The 16,582-nt window shown below is 35.3% G+C and overlaps 1 protein-coding gene across 5 annotated transcripts in view; it reads right to left on the reverse strand.

The window, feature by feature from the left end:
• Nucleotides 1–16,582, reverse strand: part of LAMA2 (laminin subunit alpha 2) — a 531,319-nt gene that overhangs the window by 213,455 nt on the left and 301,282 nt on the right. For all 5 annotated transcript variants that reach the window (XM_046676887.1, XM_046676886.1, XM_046676884.1 and 2 more), the window contains 2 exons: nucleotides 10,244–10,355; nucleotides 4,426–4,539 (listed from right to left, as the gene is read on the reverse strand). In XM_046676887.1, the coding sequence (XP_046532843.1) occupies nucleotides 4,426–4,539; nucleotides 10,244–10,355 (226 nt within the window). The remainder of the gene's footprint in view (nucleotides 1–4,425; nucleotides 4,540–10,243; nucleotides 10,356–16,582) is intronic.

Consider the following 16,582-nt stretch of genomic DNA (forward strand, 5'->3'; position numbering starts at 1 on the left):
CCACATGTTACCAAAAATAGGTCTACACAGTCATTAGTCTGTTCCCTGCCAGAAAGAATAATTTTCCACATTAAATGGACAATTTTACAGCTGGGAAATAGCATTGAAAGTTAATTTAATATCTAGCTTAAAAACTACACACTAGTTTCCACATATGCATACTTACAAAAAGATGACTGAAATTCATTATAATATTTTTTCGTAATGCAAATCTTATTTCCTTTTATCTTTAGCTTGTAATTTTTTTCTTAAGGAAATAAATGTGATTGTGCACGTGTGTGTGTGTGTGTGTGTGTGTATAGTCATAGAGCCCTAATGATACATGTTTCATGGAAATTGTAGCCGATTCTAGGTAAAAATCAATTGTTCAGCTTAAAATGGCTGATTTAGGGAGAACTGTGGCTAGTCAAACACATCCTCTGGGACGGTGGCCCTCTCACCTCAGAGATTAATTTGGATATCAGTGGACTCTGAAGATTTGGACACTGCACTGATGTATTACATCTGTGAGGGGCTTGCTTGATTCTTAATGAAACAATGAGAATACTGAAAACTTTTACCAGTTATACCTATATATAATGCAACCACAAGGCATATCACAATTTCCCTCAGACATTAAAAAAAAAAATTTTAACTGCATTTTTCTTCCAACTAGCATTTTTTGGACCCATGTCCTTTTCAAAAGTAAAAAAGTCAAAATAAAATAATTTTTGTCTTGATTTCTTTATATTAATTAAAGTACTTTCATTAAGTCAGGCTGTGTTCACAGAACTCATCAAAACTGGTGCTAGGGTAAACAATTCCGTTAATCAAGCAATGGAATTGTCTATAAAGCTTCCAATAACACAATCTGATAAATTTTTATGATGTTTTGGCACCATGTAGACATAACTTCTTCAGTCTCCAATGGTACATTAAAATGTTATCTAATTTCTATTAAAAAACATACAGTATAAATTCATTATGAGTGAAACACATTTTTAATTTCACAAGCATATAAAATTATAATTTTTTCTCACATTGAAAAGAGTTCATCAGAGCTTGTGTGCAAAACTTTCATTTTTATGACCAATAACCAAATACGTAGAGAAAATAACCAAAATATAAACTCACTTTAAGCATGAAGCAAAATTTATTAATCTGGAGGACCACTGGGACAGTCAGCCTAATTTAATGAAAGGTCTGAACTATTATTTATTTCAGTATATTTTTAAAGAAGCTCAATTTTAGTGACATGTAATGAATGAATTTAATAAAAAACGCACAAATAAATACACACTTCTGAACACTGCTTGTTAAATTCCTTGGGAAGAGGGACAGATCCTTTATTAAGTAGAATATATCAAATTAAAATCAAATCATTTAACTCTCTGAAACTCTCACTTACATTCTGTAAAATGAGGAGGCAAAAACCTATATTTCATGAAGTTTTCAAGATCTGAAATCCCATGACAGTTTCATCAACTACGAGTGAATAGAGAATTCTTTAATATCTTGAAAATAGGTTTTTCTTTAAGGTACTTTAAATTCTCTCTCAAATTTATTTAGCAACCTTTTTTTAAAGATAGAAAAGAAGTTAACTTCACTATCAACAGTTGTCTAAATAATAGCATTTTGGGATGGAATGTGCAATATTTGGGTCAATTTGAAGAAAGACTTTCTTCTTGATTTCATCTTCATAACAGTTCCTTTCAGTTTTCAAGTTTAGCTAAAGTTGGTTATTACTAAAAATTGGTATGTTTTTTGCAATATTCTTTGTATATTGTCACATTGACAACCAAAATTGTATCCTCAAAGACTTAGGGCTTTTGAAAAATAAGGTCATAAAAAACTGATTGTCTTAACCATGTTGACAATGGTATTTCTTTTTTTTTAAAGATTTTATTTTTTCCTTTTTCTCCCCAAAGCCCCCCAGTACATAGTTGTATATTCTTAGTTGTGGGTCCTTCTAGTTGTGGTATGTGAGACGCTCCCTCAGCGTGGTCTGATGAGCGGTGCAATGTCCGCGCCCAGGTTCCAAACCAACGGAACACTGGGCCGCCTGCAGTGGAGCGCACGAACTTAACCACTCGGCCACGGGGCCAGCCCCAAAAATGGTATTTCTAAAACTCAGCTGGAAATCTTATACAACACAGGGATCTGTTTTTCTTTAACTTCTGATTTAAAGGAAAAATAACATGCAGAAGTTTCTTACATTTCCTATCATCATATTTCATTTAATGGAAATAATAAAATTAATCTTAAAACAAGTTTTTTTGCAGTTGAAACTATAAAACAGTATTAGACAACAATATAACGGAAATCAAAACTGAAAAAGATGACAAGTTCACTCTGATGGGCTGCTTATTTTTACAGCTGTCCTGCTAGAAAAGTGCTTTCCGAATGTCTGTTCACATCACATATCACAAGAACAACGAGAAGAAGCAAGAGTGCCATCCTCCCATATGGCTTTGACTGTTTCCTGGGTCACTTCAAACGTACTTTGAGTTAAAATTACCTTTTTCTATGGGTCCACATTATAACAAAGGTCTGGATTTTAATCCGATATCAAAAATACAGTTCAATTAATTTCTAATCAGATTTCAAAGCCAAGCCACCTAAAAAGGAGTTTATCTGTAAATTTCATAAATTATCTGTTCATTGATGGAGGGGAAACATAAATAAGAGAAAAGAAGCTAAAATGCTGGTCGAGTGAACAGAGAGAATGCCCTTGATGCACAACATTCAAATATTCTTCTCTTTGTGCATCATTATCAGGACCAATATGCTCAAAATGGGATATCGGCACTTAGTTATCAACACCGTTTTGGATAAAGGTCACTTGAAAGTTGCCAGAAAACATTGTACATGATCACGTATTTACCAGCTACAATGGAAAACCCAGAAAGCGCAAGATTCTCTCTCTGTCATCATGCTCTCTGCTATTTCCTTAAGATTCCCTCTGTTATTTGAATGTGGCCTCCTACCTCCCTGTCCACAAAACAGAGCCAATAAACTAGGGTTCATTAGTAGGCTTCAGATAATCATTGCTCCCTCCTTTCTTCTTCCCCAAATTATGCTGAATGAAACCATTTTATTCTAATATCACATAACCAAATGGATCAATAGCATGATTTGATTTAATCCTAATGAATTCAACAGGAAATATTCCTATTGGGAACATTATAAGTCCGGTATCGTGATATATTTATTTTTGCCTTTTTAGGTTTAAGTAAAGCAAACCATATCAGTTTTGGGCTGAATGTTTCATATTGCATCTTAGTAAAATGTTTAAAGGTAACTCAATATTTTTCCCAAGGTACATCTTAAAAGATTTATGGTATAATTCAAATGAAAATCACTTAGTCTTCCTATTCATAAAAATGCCATTTGAAAAATCTACAGATCCACAAATTAAGGCTATCACGCTTTATACTGCAATGCAATTAAACAAAATCTTATATAGAGAAAACAGAAAGAGCATCAATAAACCTAAATGTCAAATTACACTGAAACAAAAGCCCTGAATTTTCATTTTGGATTTTTCCCAGAAGCTTTTAAATAGAGTAAAAAGGGGAAAAAAATGAGTAAGAGAAAGAACTATACGAAATATAGATAACAGAGTCTGCCTTAAATTCTGCGGGGAAATGAGAATATCATATCCTCCTAAACTGGCACCATTTCAAATTGTGTTTCTGCAAGACTAATGAAATGAGAAGTGTTGTTTCAAGCTTCATGCCATGTCAGACAATATAAAACTAACATGCCCTTGAGTTAATCAGAATGGTCTATTCTGTGTAATTCTCCAACCCAAAAGCTTCTTAGCAGAATGGAAGGTGCTTCACCCTCTGCAGAGCTTTTTTTCTGGTTAAAAGTATCAATTTAATTGTAGAAGAAGTTAGCAGCTCTGGTGCATGTGAATTGCATATATTTATTAGTTTTAACGTACGTATGACGCTTTGTATTTAGTTAAATACTGACATTTAAAAATCAAAACCATGCAATATGCCCTCATTTTCAATGTGAAAAAAACTGAGTTATGTTTATTACCAAGGTTATATTTTACACTTTTCATGTCATGCGGATAAAAATCATTTCCTGTTATGGAAGTACACTCTACTTTTGGTAGATTTATGGAAGAGATTGAAGCCATATATATTCGAGGTAGATATGCATCCCAGTCATTAGTTACGTTTGATTATGATGTGTCTGATCCTAATTTAATTCTTAGACTAATAGGTGTAAACACTTCCTCATACTTGCTAGTTGGGGAGACCACATGTGAAAGAGCATTTTCAGCTTCCAACTCAGTTCAATATAAAGATCTCTGTCAAATCACTTCTTGACTCAAGTGTTTAAGGTCCCAAAGGTAGCAATTGAGCTGCAGGGCCAATTGAGCTGATTTCAGCCTTGTCAGTCAGCATCCCCAAAGGAGGAAGCACTTACCAGGCATTCTCCAGTGATGTCATCACAGGATTCCGCGTGGCCAAAGCACTGACATGGCTCACAGACGCCCCCAAAAATAGTGCCGTTAACTCGTCTGTGCCTAGGCCAACAAGACTGAAAGAAAGGGAAGGTTTCAGGTTAGTCTTAGGGATTTCAAAAAAAAGTCTGCTTTTTGTTTTTTTGGATAAAAGAAAATAATTGAGGCAGCTAACTCGGCAAATGTGCTTATCAAAGCATTGCCATCACTGAACCATCGCTGCCGAGCCATTCTTCCTGACACGGAGGCTGGTACTGACCTTAGCGTTACGGGCAGGTATGAGATTAGAGGAAGCATTAGCTTGGTGGCTCTTCTGAAATGGTAAAATAAAGCAGAGATATAAAGAATTGAAATGTGACAGTCTCACAGTAAAAAGCACAGGCAGGAAAATAGAAGGCAAAGTCCTGAAAAAAAGCAGCCGATATAAGGGGATGCTTAAGAGAACCTTGGCCTAAGGGCGCACCTGACGTCACCCAAGGGACGCTGATTCTCTGCAATGCGCTACCTTCCCTGCATGCAGCCTGCCTTTAACTCCAGCACTTTCACAAAAGCTTTGCAATCATGCGTAAGAAAGGCAGTGCCCCTCTCGTCCATCTGATCACATACACAGCTGACTTCTACTTATATATAATTCAGATCTTTCATTCTCAATTTCCATCATCCTATTATGCTTTCTCAAATTTACACAAAATAGTTCATGATTTATTTACCATATATTCCCTTGATATTTTATTATATGGTATTATTCTTCTAGAACTCTACTTATATTCATCACTCCTTTGTTAAAGTGTGAAACATTTTATTATTTAAAAATGGAATTCTGATTAAAAAAAGATATTTAGGTCTCAGAGCACCTGTGTGTCAGTGCCTGCTCTAAATCCACTGGCACTCTTAATTAGGTTTCCCTTCTGGGTGGTTACTACAAACTGGAATGGATGGAAAACAAATGGGGAGAACATTGCTGCCCTGCAGGAGCTTATGACCTCCCCCACGTGATGATTGCATATTGTGGGTTATTTACTGTATTTCTGGATGGTTAACTACAATATAATAGATCATGAAAAGACCTTTTTTCCAGTTGAAAATGGAAAGAAGAGAGAAACCACTGAAGTAATAAAGTCTATAGAATTGTGTTGTGTATTGTTGGAAATGTTCCTTCTGCCTCAGGATATGAGGACTCTTAAATCTGAACATCAATAACAAACACGTGGAAAAAAGGATGTGCTGATACTTTGTATCTGAAAGGAAAGCAACTTTCCTCTTAATTTGAGCAATACTAAAAAAGAAGGTGTCAATTTTTTATCCTCTTCTAATAATTTCTCCCCATTAAAATTTTTGTCACCCTAGATTCTTTATGGAAAGGTTTCCTTCTGTAATATATATTTTAAAAATTGGTGAAGCTACATATCCAAAAGGGGTGGAAATTAAGGGTGTTGATAACAGGAAGAGAGCTGATTTACTGTTTTCAGGACAAATATTCATGGAATTGTCATTAGTAAGCTTTTTAAAATACATATTCTGCAAATGTACTACTCACACCACATCCTCTTTCCTCAAACTTCCCAACTCTTTACACCTTCTCTCTTAGCTAGTGAGTGCCTCTCATTAGTCACAGAGCAAATTGAAGCCAATGGAAGCCTTCTTTCCACTATGCAGTCAACAAGCATAAGCGGGTACCTCCATCTGCCATAGTGCCTCCAGAACAAGGCGGGTGGAGCGTGCAGCATTCCTCATCCTCTCAAAGGAATATCACTCCACTTGTAATCTGTATTCCATTACCTATTGTCTTCCCAATATTCCCTCTCTGTGCTGCATCAGCAATAGCTTTCTTTTCTATTGGATCATTACTATCAGCTCAAAAATATGATCTAGTATCTCTATCAGAAATTCACCAGCAGAAATAACAAAAATGACTAAATTACTTCCTTAATATCCCATAACTTTCCAGTTACCTACCTGTTTTTCTTTTTAGTAAAACTACCCTAAAAAGTCTTTTCTTTCTCACTCCCCTTTCACTCTTCATTCTATTCTAATCTGTCTTGTGCCACCATCGCTCAATTAAAAGTGCTCTGGTCTGTGTCACCAAATCCAGGTAGACAAATTCAATGGATAATTCTACAATTACATTTTATCTGACCTCTCATCAACATTTGGCTTAGTTGACTCCTTTCTTGCTCACACACCCTCTTCTCTCAACTTCCATGACATCACAGTCCCCAAGTTTTGGTCCTATCTCTTTGTTGTCTCCTCTGCTTTGACCCAACTTCCCATTGTCAGGAGGTCCTGAGGGTTTAGTCACTTTTCTCTTTTTTATCGCACTCTCCACTAGGTAATTTTACTCAGTCCAGTGGTTGATGATGCCTTCCAAATAGTTATCTCTAGAGCAGACAGATATTCTGAGCCCAAGAGCTGCATATTCTAACTGTACAGTGATGCCTACACTTCACAGGGTTTTCAAACCTAATTCTTTCTAAAATGGATTGTTGATTCCATCCTTCCTCCCACAGTCATTCCTCTCCTAGTCTTCTCCAGTTCAGTAAGTGGCACCACATCCAATTGCTCAAGCTAGTAATATGACTCATTCCTAAACTCTTTATTTCTTTCAACTCTCCTTTGGCATGTAGTCTATGTAAGTCCTATTAGTTCTACTACCAAAATATATGTAGAATAAACACAGTCTTTCTGCATGCCCTGCCTTTATCCTCAAACACCATCATCACTATGTTCTACCACAAGAGCATATTAACTATTCTCCTTACTACCATTCTTACAACGTTCTTTCTACAATATGTTCTTCATACTGTAGTTGAAATTACTTCTTCAAAAAATATAACTTGGATCATGGCACCACCCACCTTAAAGCCTTTTAATGATTTTCCATTGCACTCAGAATAAAATCCCCAGTTCTTATCATGCACGCAAAGCTCTGAATGGCCTGGCTCCTCCAATAACATCTTGGGCCACTCTCCCCCTTGATTACTAGGCTCCAGCCATACTTGCCTCCTTTCAGGTCCTTGCAGACTCCAAGCTCTATTTCACTTCTTCATCAGCTCTTTTTACATAGCCGACCCTAAACTCAGTTTAGATGTACCACCTCCGAAAGCCTTTCTTGACAGCCTTTTATAAATTAGTCCCTCCCATCTAATCTTCCTACACCCATTCGCAGGACCTCTATCAAGGCACCCTGCTTCTTTTCTTTGTGGGATTTATCGCATTTATTTAAATTTTCTTTCTGGCATATTGTCTAGCCTACCACTAAATGTAATGTCCTTGGGGGCAGGGACTATATCTGTATTGTTCATCACATTATTATCCATGTCATTCGTTTTGAGCCTTGATTGTCTCAGAATACATCGTCATCAATATCTGTTAACTAAATGAAAGTATTCACACTTCTTTGAAGTGGTTAATATTTTGATCATATAGAAGAGGAAAATTATATATGAATTAAAACTTTCTGTTTTCAATGCCCGACTTTGCTTTCACTTTCTTACTGTCCCATGTGTCGAGTGAAATGAATGATAATGGTACCAGGAAACTAAGCAAACATTTGAAAGAGGGACTGTGGAGGGAATTATAAGAAGTCAAGCAGAAATGAGAAAAAAGATTCTGAATCAACATAGTGTTCCCAAATGAAATAAAAGAGAATTATTTTATAATGGAGTCATTTGATCTGTTTTTGGCAACCTAGAATTAAGACATTAATGGTCTTTGGAGTTTACTCAGCTTGTAAATGGTCTGTGGATATTAGTGATAGCAAAGCTAGAGTGCCTGGCCTTATGAGCTCAATAAAAAAGCAAATGAAATCAGGAAAAGGATAGGAATGGACAATGGCAAGTCTAGGGATAGGAAGTTTGACAAAGAAAAGAAGAAATATATAGAAAGTAGAAGAAATGAAGAAGTAAGAGAGAAACTCAAGAGTTCCAGAATTCATTGTCTCCTGATTCAACTAAATTCCTTTATGGGCTTCAAAATTACTTTATTTACCAAATCATTACTGTGTGAGAGGCGCAGCAAGCTCTTATGATCCCTCCTCCGCTTCTTTGTTCTGACTCTTCTCCACTTGCATGCTTCTCTCTTCCTACCTAATTGTTGCCATTATTTAGCATTCGACCTGACGTTTTTCCACTCCAGGATACATCCTGTGACATCTCTCTCCACTGGAATTGCTCACCTGTTTAAATGATTATTGCACTTATATTCTGAACCACTTACTGGTCCCTTAATTACATAGTGCGGTGCTCCAATTTTTCATAGGTATTTATTCTGTCTCCTTAACCAGATTATTAGCTCTTTATGGAGAAAGATTGTGATGTAACTTCTTGATAATTCCCTTAGCATCCAGTGCAGAATTTACCAAAGATACTCACTAAATATTTTTGGAGAAAGGAAAGAAGAAAAAAAGCATAATCCATTAAACAGTTCTAATATTCAGACAATTTTATATTCAGTGGGCATTTGGAACTTGTATAAAAGATGATGAAGAGAACTGAGAATAACTAATTGGGAACAAGTACTAAAGCAAGAATAGAATCAAGGTATTCATAATTCCAGCTGAAACAGGAACGCAAAGATTCAAAGAGAGCTTTCCAAGTGAAATAAAAACTTCTAGGTTTTTAATACAAGAATATATTTCATTAAGGACAGCATGGATTTTACATGAAAAATCAAATTTGGGTGGACAGAGCTAATTCATTTCCATGATTATTTTTCTCTATATGAATTTTGGAAAAGTAAGTACTTCAGTGAATTATATTTAGTTTTACTTCTAGATATGTGAGTCTGAGCCCAGTTAAAGAAAACACATTTGTCACAAATATGACTCTCAGCCCTGTGCGTCCTCTGGAAGCATGTATTATTTTAAAGCACAAGAGAACTGACAAAGCAACGCCTAGAGTATTTCTATAAATGGCACAATGGGGTGGTGTGCTGAAGTGGAACATCTTGGTACCCTCAAATGATTCCTTAAAGGCACCATTTTTAAGGAATTTAAGCTCCTATTTATCTGTAAGCCATGCCCTCTATCAGGGAAATGGGGTTTACATTTTTTGACCAGGTTTCAAGTAAAATCAATTTTCAAACTACCTAAAGAAAATACATAGAAGTAAATAAAATCTGTTACCTTAAAGTGACACACTGTGGTATTTAGTAAGAAGCATCAATCTTATTACAAATCTAGGATATTGAGACAACAATAGGCATCTCAAACTTTAGGTGCTAAATAAATCAAAGACCAGCAGAGATTTTTCCAGATCAAGGTACTTCTTCCATATAATATGCTCCTGACATTATGAAGATTGTGTCCTTCAGATGATTGTGATTTGGTTGTGCTCTTAGGAATAAAGTTGAGAAACAGTGTGGTACGCAGAATTAAAAAAGTGGAGGAAAAGTGAAAAAAAAAAAAAGAGGCACTAAATTTCTGGTAACCTGGTAAGTACTGAGTGGGAATAAAGGGAAAATATTTCGAAATATTATTCTGCTATCATTCATCCTATTTTATCAACAAATTATATAGATAACAAACATGAGAACATCAGATTTTTAGCTATAGTAAGCAAAATATGTCAAAAAGGAACGTTATTTCAAGCTGACATTATGTGAGTAGCACTCTATTTGAAAGCCATGACTATTGGGCAGGTATGCAAGTTTCTTCTTTAGGTAACATATGATCATTTGTTTGTTCAATCTTTGATGAAAAACTTGAACTTGTTTTAGAAGAGTTTATTGACAGCAATGTTGAAGGAATTTAAAGTGCACTACAGATACATTCTTGAAACTTACTTCACAAGAGGAGCCAGTGTACCCTGCTGGACATTGACAAACCTCCACAGCCGCGGCAACGCTTCCATCAGTAGGATAGGGGACCGCGGATTCAAGGGCAACAGAGCCCAACCTGGGGCAGAGGAAAAAAGAGATGGTAAGTAAGTAAACAAGCTCTTAGGTATTATATACCTCAAGGAATAGTATAGTAACAATGATGTAAATATAAGCAAACTATCTGTGTTAAGAAAGAAGGTTGGGGGGCCAGCTCCATGACATAGTGGTTAAGATCAGTGCTCTCTGCTTTGGCAGCTGGGGTTCATGGGTTTGGATCCTGGGTGTGGACCTATGCCACTTGTCAGCCATGCTGTGGTGGTGACCCACATTAAAAAAAATGGAGGAAGGTTGGCAGAGATGTTAGCTCAGGGCTAATCTTCCTCAAGCAAAAAAAAAAAAAAAAAGAAAACCAAAGGAAAAAAGGAAAGAAAGAAGGATAATGAATATCCATAACTTGAAGCTCTGGTCATTCATTATATTAGGCAAAGTCTGAACGGTTAAAAGTGCTCACCACCACTACCACCATCCAATGCTGGAAAGAAATGAGAAGATTCTCGCTCATTTCATGGTTTTTGGCTGTGTGTTTTGGTTTCCTTTTTTTAGAGATAGAGAGTTTAAAATCATACAGTGTAAAGGAGATTTAAAACAGAAAACATTTATATGACTGTTTGACTTACTTTAAAATTTAAACTAGAAAAGCAGAAGGAGACAATGTTAATATTCAGTCCAAGCTTTTAAATTGAAAGAAAAGATGAAAGCCAAAAAGAAAAGAAAAGAAAAGATGAATGCTATTTTGGTTTCTTTTTTCTCAGAATTAAATCTGCACATTGGTAGGTAAAACTGAAACCTTCAAATGTTCAATTAAATTAGAATTTATTTTCTTAAATTGTCTTGGGCCTAAATTCAATTCATTGTTCTCTGTATCTATGGGCTTCATTTTATTGGTACTTCTGTACAAACTGGTGATTTTAGCAGAGTGATTTGGTCTCCCTCCTTATTTTGGGGGAAAGCTGGTTTGGCCAAATTGAAAAATGCTGTTACATAAATGGTATATATGTATATTATAGAGAGTGTGTGTGTATTTCCTTTATCAAATTAGGCAAACAATATGCATTCACAATTTAAATAGATGTTATTGGTGTCTTACTGGCTTTTCCCCATTTTTTAATAAAAGAAATTTTAAAAGCTCCATTGTTATGAACACAAACTCAGGAGTCAGATAGATTAGGATTCATATTCTGACTCTGACATTCACCAGTCCTGTAGCTTGGGAGAAATTACCTAATCTCTCTAGGCTTCAATATTGTCATCTAGGTAATGGAGATAAATTAACAGTCCACACATCACGAGCTTAATTAAAGGATTAAACAAAATAATGAATATAAAGTTCTTGATATAATGCATAACACATGCAGGTGATTATTAAATGCTAGGTATTTTATTAACATATTCTCATTGACAGTTGAAACAGGATAAAAATGACTACATGAATAGTACAAGAAATACTATCTATATGCCCAAAACTAGTTCTTTGTCATTTTAATGCATAAAATAAATTTTAATTAAACTCTAAGAGCATAAAATTAAATGATTACTGTTGATTCATAATGATAATTATTGTTTTTAAAAATGATTGATAGAGATCTATAACACGTAATATGCCATCCTTAACCATGAGAAAGATGCAACCGACTGGCGAATGCATTTTTGGTTGCTTTATCAAAAGGGGCGGTAGACTTTTATTAACTGGTGATTCCCAATTAGCAAAGAGTTTGCCAGATTTCAGAATCCCTGCTGTAATGAAGGCAGAGAACAAAGCTAATGGGCTCATTAAATGTGTCTTCGAAAGTGACAACCTTTAACCAAGTTGTAAGTTTTTCAGCAACAAGTTTCTAAAATCTTTATTGTTTTTACCCCCACTTCACTAATCCTAGAAATTTGCTAGGACCTTGGAATATGTATGAGTTCACACATGATCAAGAAGTGGGAAAAAAATCAACTTGAAATCTCAGAAAATGCGCAATTTGATGGCTTCGTCTTAGATGCTGAGTGCTAGCTGGCACCCTCTAAAGACAAACGGATTATCTTTAGCTACAGATTAACTGATCCAACACTACTTGAATGCTTGCTTCTCTAGGGGCACAGCTTGGACAACCTGGCAGAAGGTCCTAAACTGGTAAGAGTCAAAAATCACTGTTTTATAGTGTTCAGGTTACACAGAGATTTTTAGAAAATCTCTAGTCATTTTCTTTCCCACCAAATAAACTTGTACAAAATGTGTCACTGGCAGTTCTTTCTTCATCTTTTTTTTTTTTTAATCAAGGTGAAATACATGTAACATACAACTAACCACTCTAAAGCATAATTTAGTACATTCACAACATTGTGCAACCACCACCTCGATCTAGTTCCAAACATTTCCACTAGCCCAAAAGAAAACCCTGAACCTATTAAGCAGTCACTTCCGATTCTCCCTTCCCCCAGCCCCCGATAACCACAAATCGGCTTTCTGTCGCCACGCATTTATGTATTCTGAATGTTTCATACAAATGGAATCATATAATACATAACGTTTTGTGTCTGGCTTCTCTCTGTTACCATAATATTTTCAAGGTTCATCCATGTTATAGCATATATCAGTATTCCATTCCTTTCTATGGCAGAGTAATAGTCCATTGTATGAATATACCACATTTTGTTTACCCGTTCATCTGTTAATGAATGTTTGGCTGTTTCCACTTTTTGGCTATTGTAAATAGTACTACTATGAACATTCGTGTACAAGTATGTTTTGAGTACCTGTTTTTAGTTCTTTTGGGTATAGACCCAGGAGTCGAATTTCTGGATCTGGCAATTCTTAAGACAATATAGGGTTTGGAATTACTAAACTAAGCATAGTACTTGCCTATGTTGACATGAGCTTATGAGCTACCTCTTGAGAACAAAGACCCTGTCCTGTCATCTATATACTTAACCTAATCATATCAATACATGTTCAATATATTTTTTGGATGGATGGATGAATGGATAGATGGTCAGTGGATAAATGGATAGATGGATGGATGAATGTATGAGCACAAGACTAAGTATATACTTACATAAGTGAATAAATGAATGTATAGAATAAATGAATGAAATGTAGCCATGTAACAAACAATGACTAACATTCTCCATGACAAATGATACATTAAATCTTAGTAGCCACATTTCAGATGAATAAAATCAGATAAGAAGAAGACAAATTACTTGTTTGATCTGACAAAGAAAATAAAGAAAAATTTTGGAGTTAGGACTTGAGGCCAGAGGTCAGAACTCATCTGAATGTATTGTGACATCTAATTGCCTGCAATTAATGGGCTGTCACATGATGAACTTATATTTCTGATCACTTTCATTTCAGAATTAGATGATTTCATGATCGCTGTATTAGTTGATTAGCACACAAAAAGACTGTCACAATTTACTAAAGAGCAGACTGGTCAATTGTATATAGATATACTCCCAGGATTTTCCATATAAAATTGATAAACAAAATGTAACAAAAGAGTATTGGAATGTTTCAAAATAGAAAATGAGTAATTGACTACTTTAAGGAACAATTTAAAATAGAACAAAACAAAAACAAAAATATTTTCAATGAACTGCCAAATTTCATTCGTCTTTTGAACAACAGATGTTCCTCTCCTTAATCTATGTAACCATTTTGAGCTATGAGAAATTTCAACATTCAAACATCTTTCCCAGCAATATTCCACATTAGCATTCACTGAGCAGTCCCAGTGTTCATTAGGTTCTGCTATTTGTTAAATGGGATTTTAATGCGTTTAACAGTTTTAAGTGTTACTCGTGAAGAAGGCTGCGGTTTATTTTTTTTTCCCTTCAATATGGTGGTTTTCTTTTCTTGATACCAGGCTACATTCATTTAAATATATAATGCCGGCAGTAATAAAGTAGTAAAGTTTGGAGATGCATGAACTATCAGACTTGTGCACTAAGTCAAATGCTTCAGCTGGTTATTTCTCCTTATTATTACAACTTGGAACTACAGATGAGATGATGGATGAAGAGAAAAGACATAATTATGTAAGCCAATATTGAAAATATTGGAATCATATTAGAAACATTGTCCTTGGACTGACTTAAAGATTATTCTTAATAATTTTGTTTTACTATATTTCCCACCAAATAGGTTATACTTTACTAAAAAATAATAATAAATATATAAAATAAATTATTCTTTGAAACAAGATCTTTGATCTTAAAACTCTTTTATGTAACTATTTTTTCCTATCCACCTTTTTTTATATTGAAGACCCCCATTTAATTCTACTTAAACAAATGTTACTTTGTGTTAGCCACCACACATACATACTCTATTGCTGTTCAGGTGCTTTGTTCTATTTTGTTTTTATCAAAACATAAAATAATGACTCAGAACTTCCTTTAGCCTCTGTCTTTGCAAGTTCCACAAAGTACTATGCAATTAGAGGAGTCCAATAATTTTCACTCCATTCCTAAAGAGGCAACAGAATCATTCATTGGCCCAGTCCGTGGCTGCGTAGGCCATCTGGGAAAGAGCTAGATATTTTCTCTTAAATGTTTTCAATCCCACATCAAATAAGGGAAATAACTGACAGAATCTGATACTATTACAGCCATTCATCAAAAATATATTAAATACTAATATGAGAAATCATCTCTTCCTGCTTAGTCCCACGAGCGTGCGCTGTACACTATTCTTGTTCTGTATATTGTACTATCATAAGTGTGTGTCTGCCTTTCATACTGGACTATGCCTTCTTTGAATTCAATGATCATATGTCCACCTTTGTATCCTCCTTGCTCAGCCTAGAACTACCATATTATAAAAATTACTGTGTACTGAGTGTCTACTATATTCTATGCTCTAAATGGGGGCTTGAAAGACATCTCATTTAAGTATCAATGAACCCAACGTAGGAATCATGTTTTTGTCTACATTTACAAATGAAGAAACTGAGGCTCAGAGAAGTAAAGTATCTTGTTCATACAATAGCAAATGGTGCAGCATAAATTCATACTTAAGTGTGACTCCGAAACCAACGATCATCTTGTCACTCTACATTGCCTCCTAACACAGGCTAGATGGCATGTCAGGTGTTGTAAATACATCATTTTCTCAATTAGCTTTGAATCTTGAAAGTTAGATACTGTTCCTGTCATTTCACAGAAGAGGAGACTGAGTCTTAGAAAGAGCACAGGCAAGGCACTCAGTAAATGTTGGCAGACTGAATGAGCCCAGTATTCACAGAATAGATTTGGGAGGTAGTCAGAGACAACAGGGAGAAAACACATGTGGGTTTAAATCCTGGCTGAATCTTTTACCAACAGTCTGATGCCTAGCAAGTTGCATGGATCTTTTCAAGTCTTAGACTCCTCATCAGTATAATTTCTTCAAAATGTGATTACCTGTACAATTAATTTCAAAAAGTAGAAGTATACTATTAACACTATTTCTATAATCATCAAAGACTCCTTTGTAAGGATTTTTATAGATTATGTATTATATAAATTCTGTGTAATATTTTTGATACCAAAATACCTTTCAGAATTTACCCTAAAAGTCATGTGAAAACATCTTGTCTTGAAAAGATTCCATATTTATTTTCTAGCAATAGAGACACATGGTGTGTTATCACAATAAATTCACGATGGGCTCAGTCACACCGTGTTAACAGACAACTCCAAATTCTCAGTGGCTTAACAGAAAACAAAGTTTGCTCATGTCAAATCCTCCACAGGTCTGGGTGATGGTTCAGGGCAGCTGACCTCCATGTTGCTGTCAATATTTCAGGCTGTTTTGATCTTCTGGTAGCTGAATAAGCTCCAGAGAGTCTCATACTAGCAATTCAGTGCTTCCTGGGGTACGGGAAAAAATGCCTCACTTCAGCTCACATTTCATTGGCCAAACCAAGTCATTTGACTATATCTACCCTCAAAGATTCGAGAAATGAAATATTCCAAAAGGAGGAGATTGGAAATTGAACGAACTGTTCAAACGTCTACTATAGAGGGAAAAGAAAATGTATTTTTTGTAAATGTCTTATATCTAATAGGTGTTTAAGAGAAGCCGAAGAGGCTCCTTGCTTGAGTTAAACATCAAGGATGCTATTAAATCTAAGATCTGGAGAATGTAAAGAGGGAAGATGTGCAGTTAGGTTGATTTCTCCTACATTCTTAAAAGAAGGATGAAAGTTTCCTATTTTTATCTTCATCTTATCAATGGTGACCATGAGAAGAAAATCAATTAGTGTAATTTTATTT

The sequence above is a fragment of the Equus quagga genome, chromosome 11 (genome assembly GCF_021613505.1).
Source record: "Equus quagga isolate Etosha38 chromosome 11, UCLA_HA_Equagga_1.0, whole genome shotgun sequence".
Classification (NCBI taxonomy): Eukaryota; Metazoa; Chordata; class Mammalia; order Perissodactyla; family Equidae; genus Equus; species Equus quagga.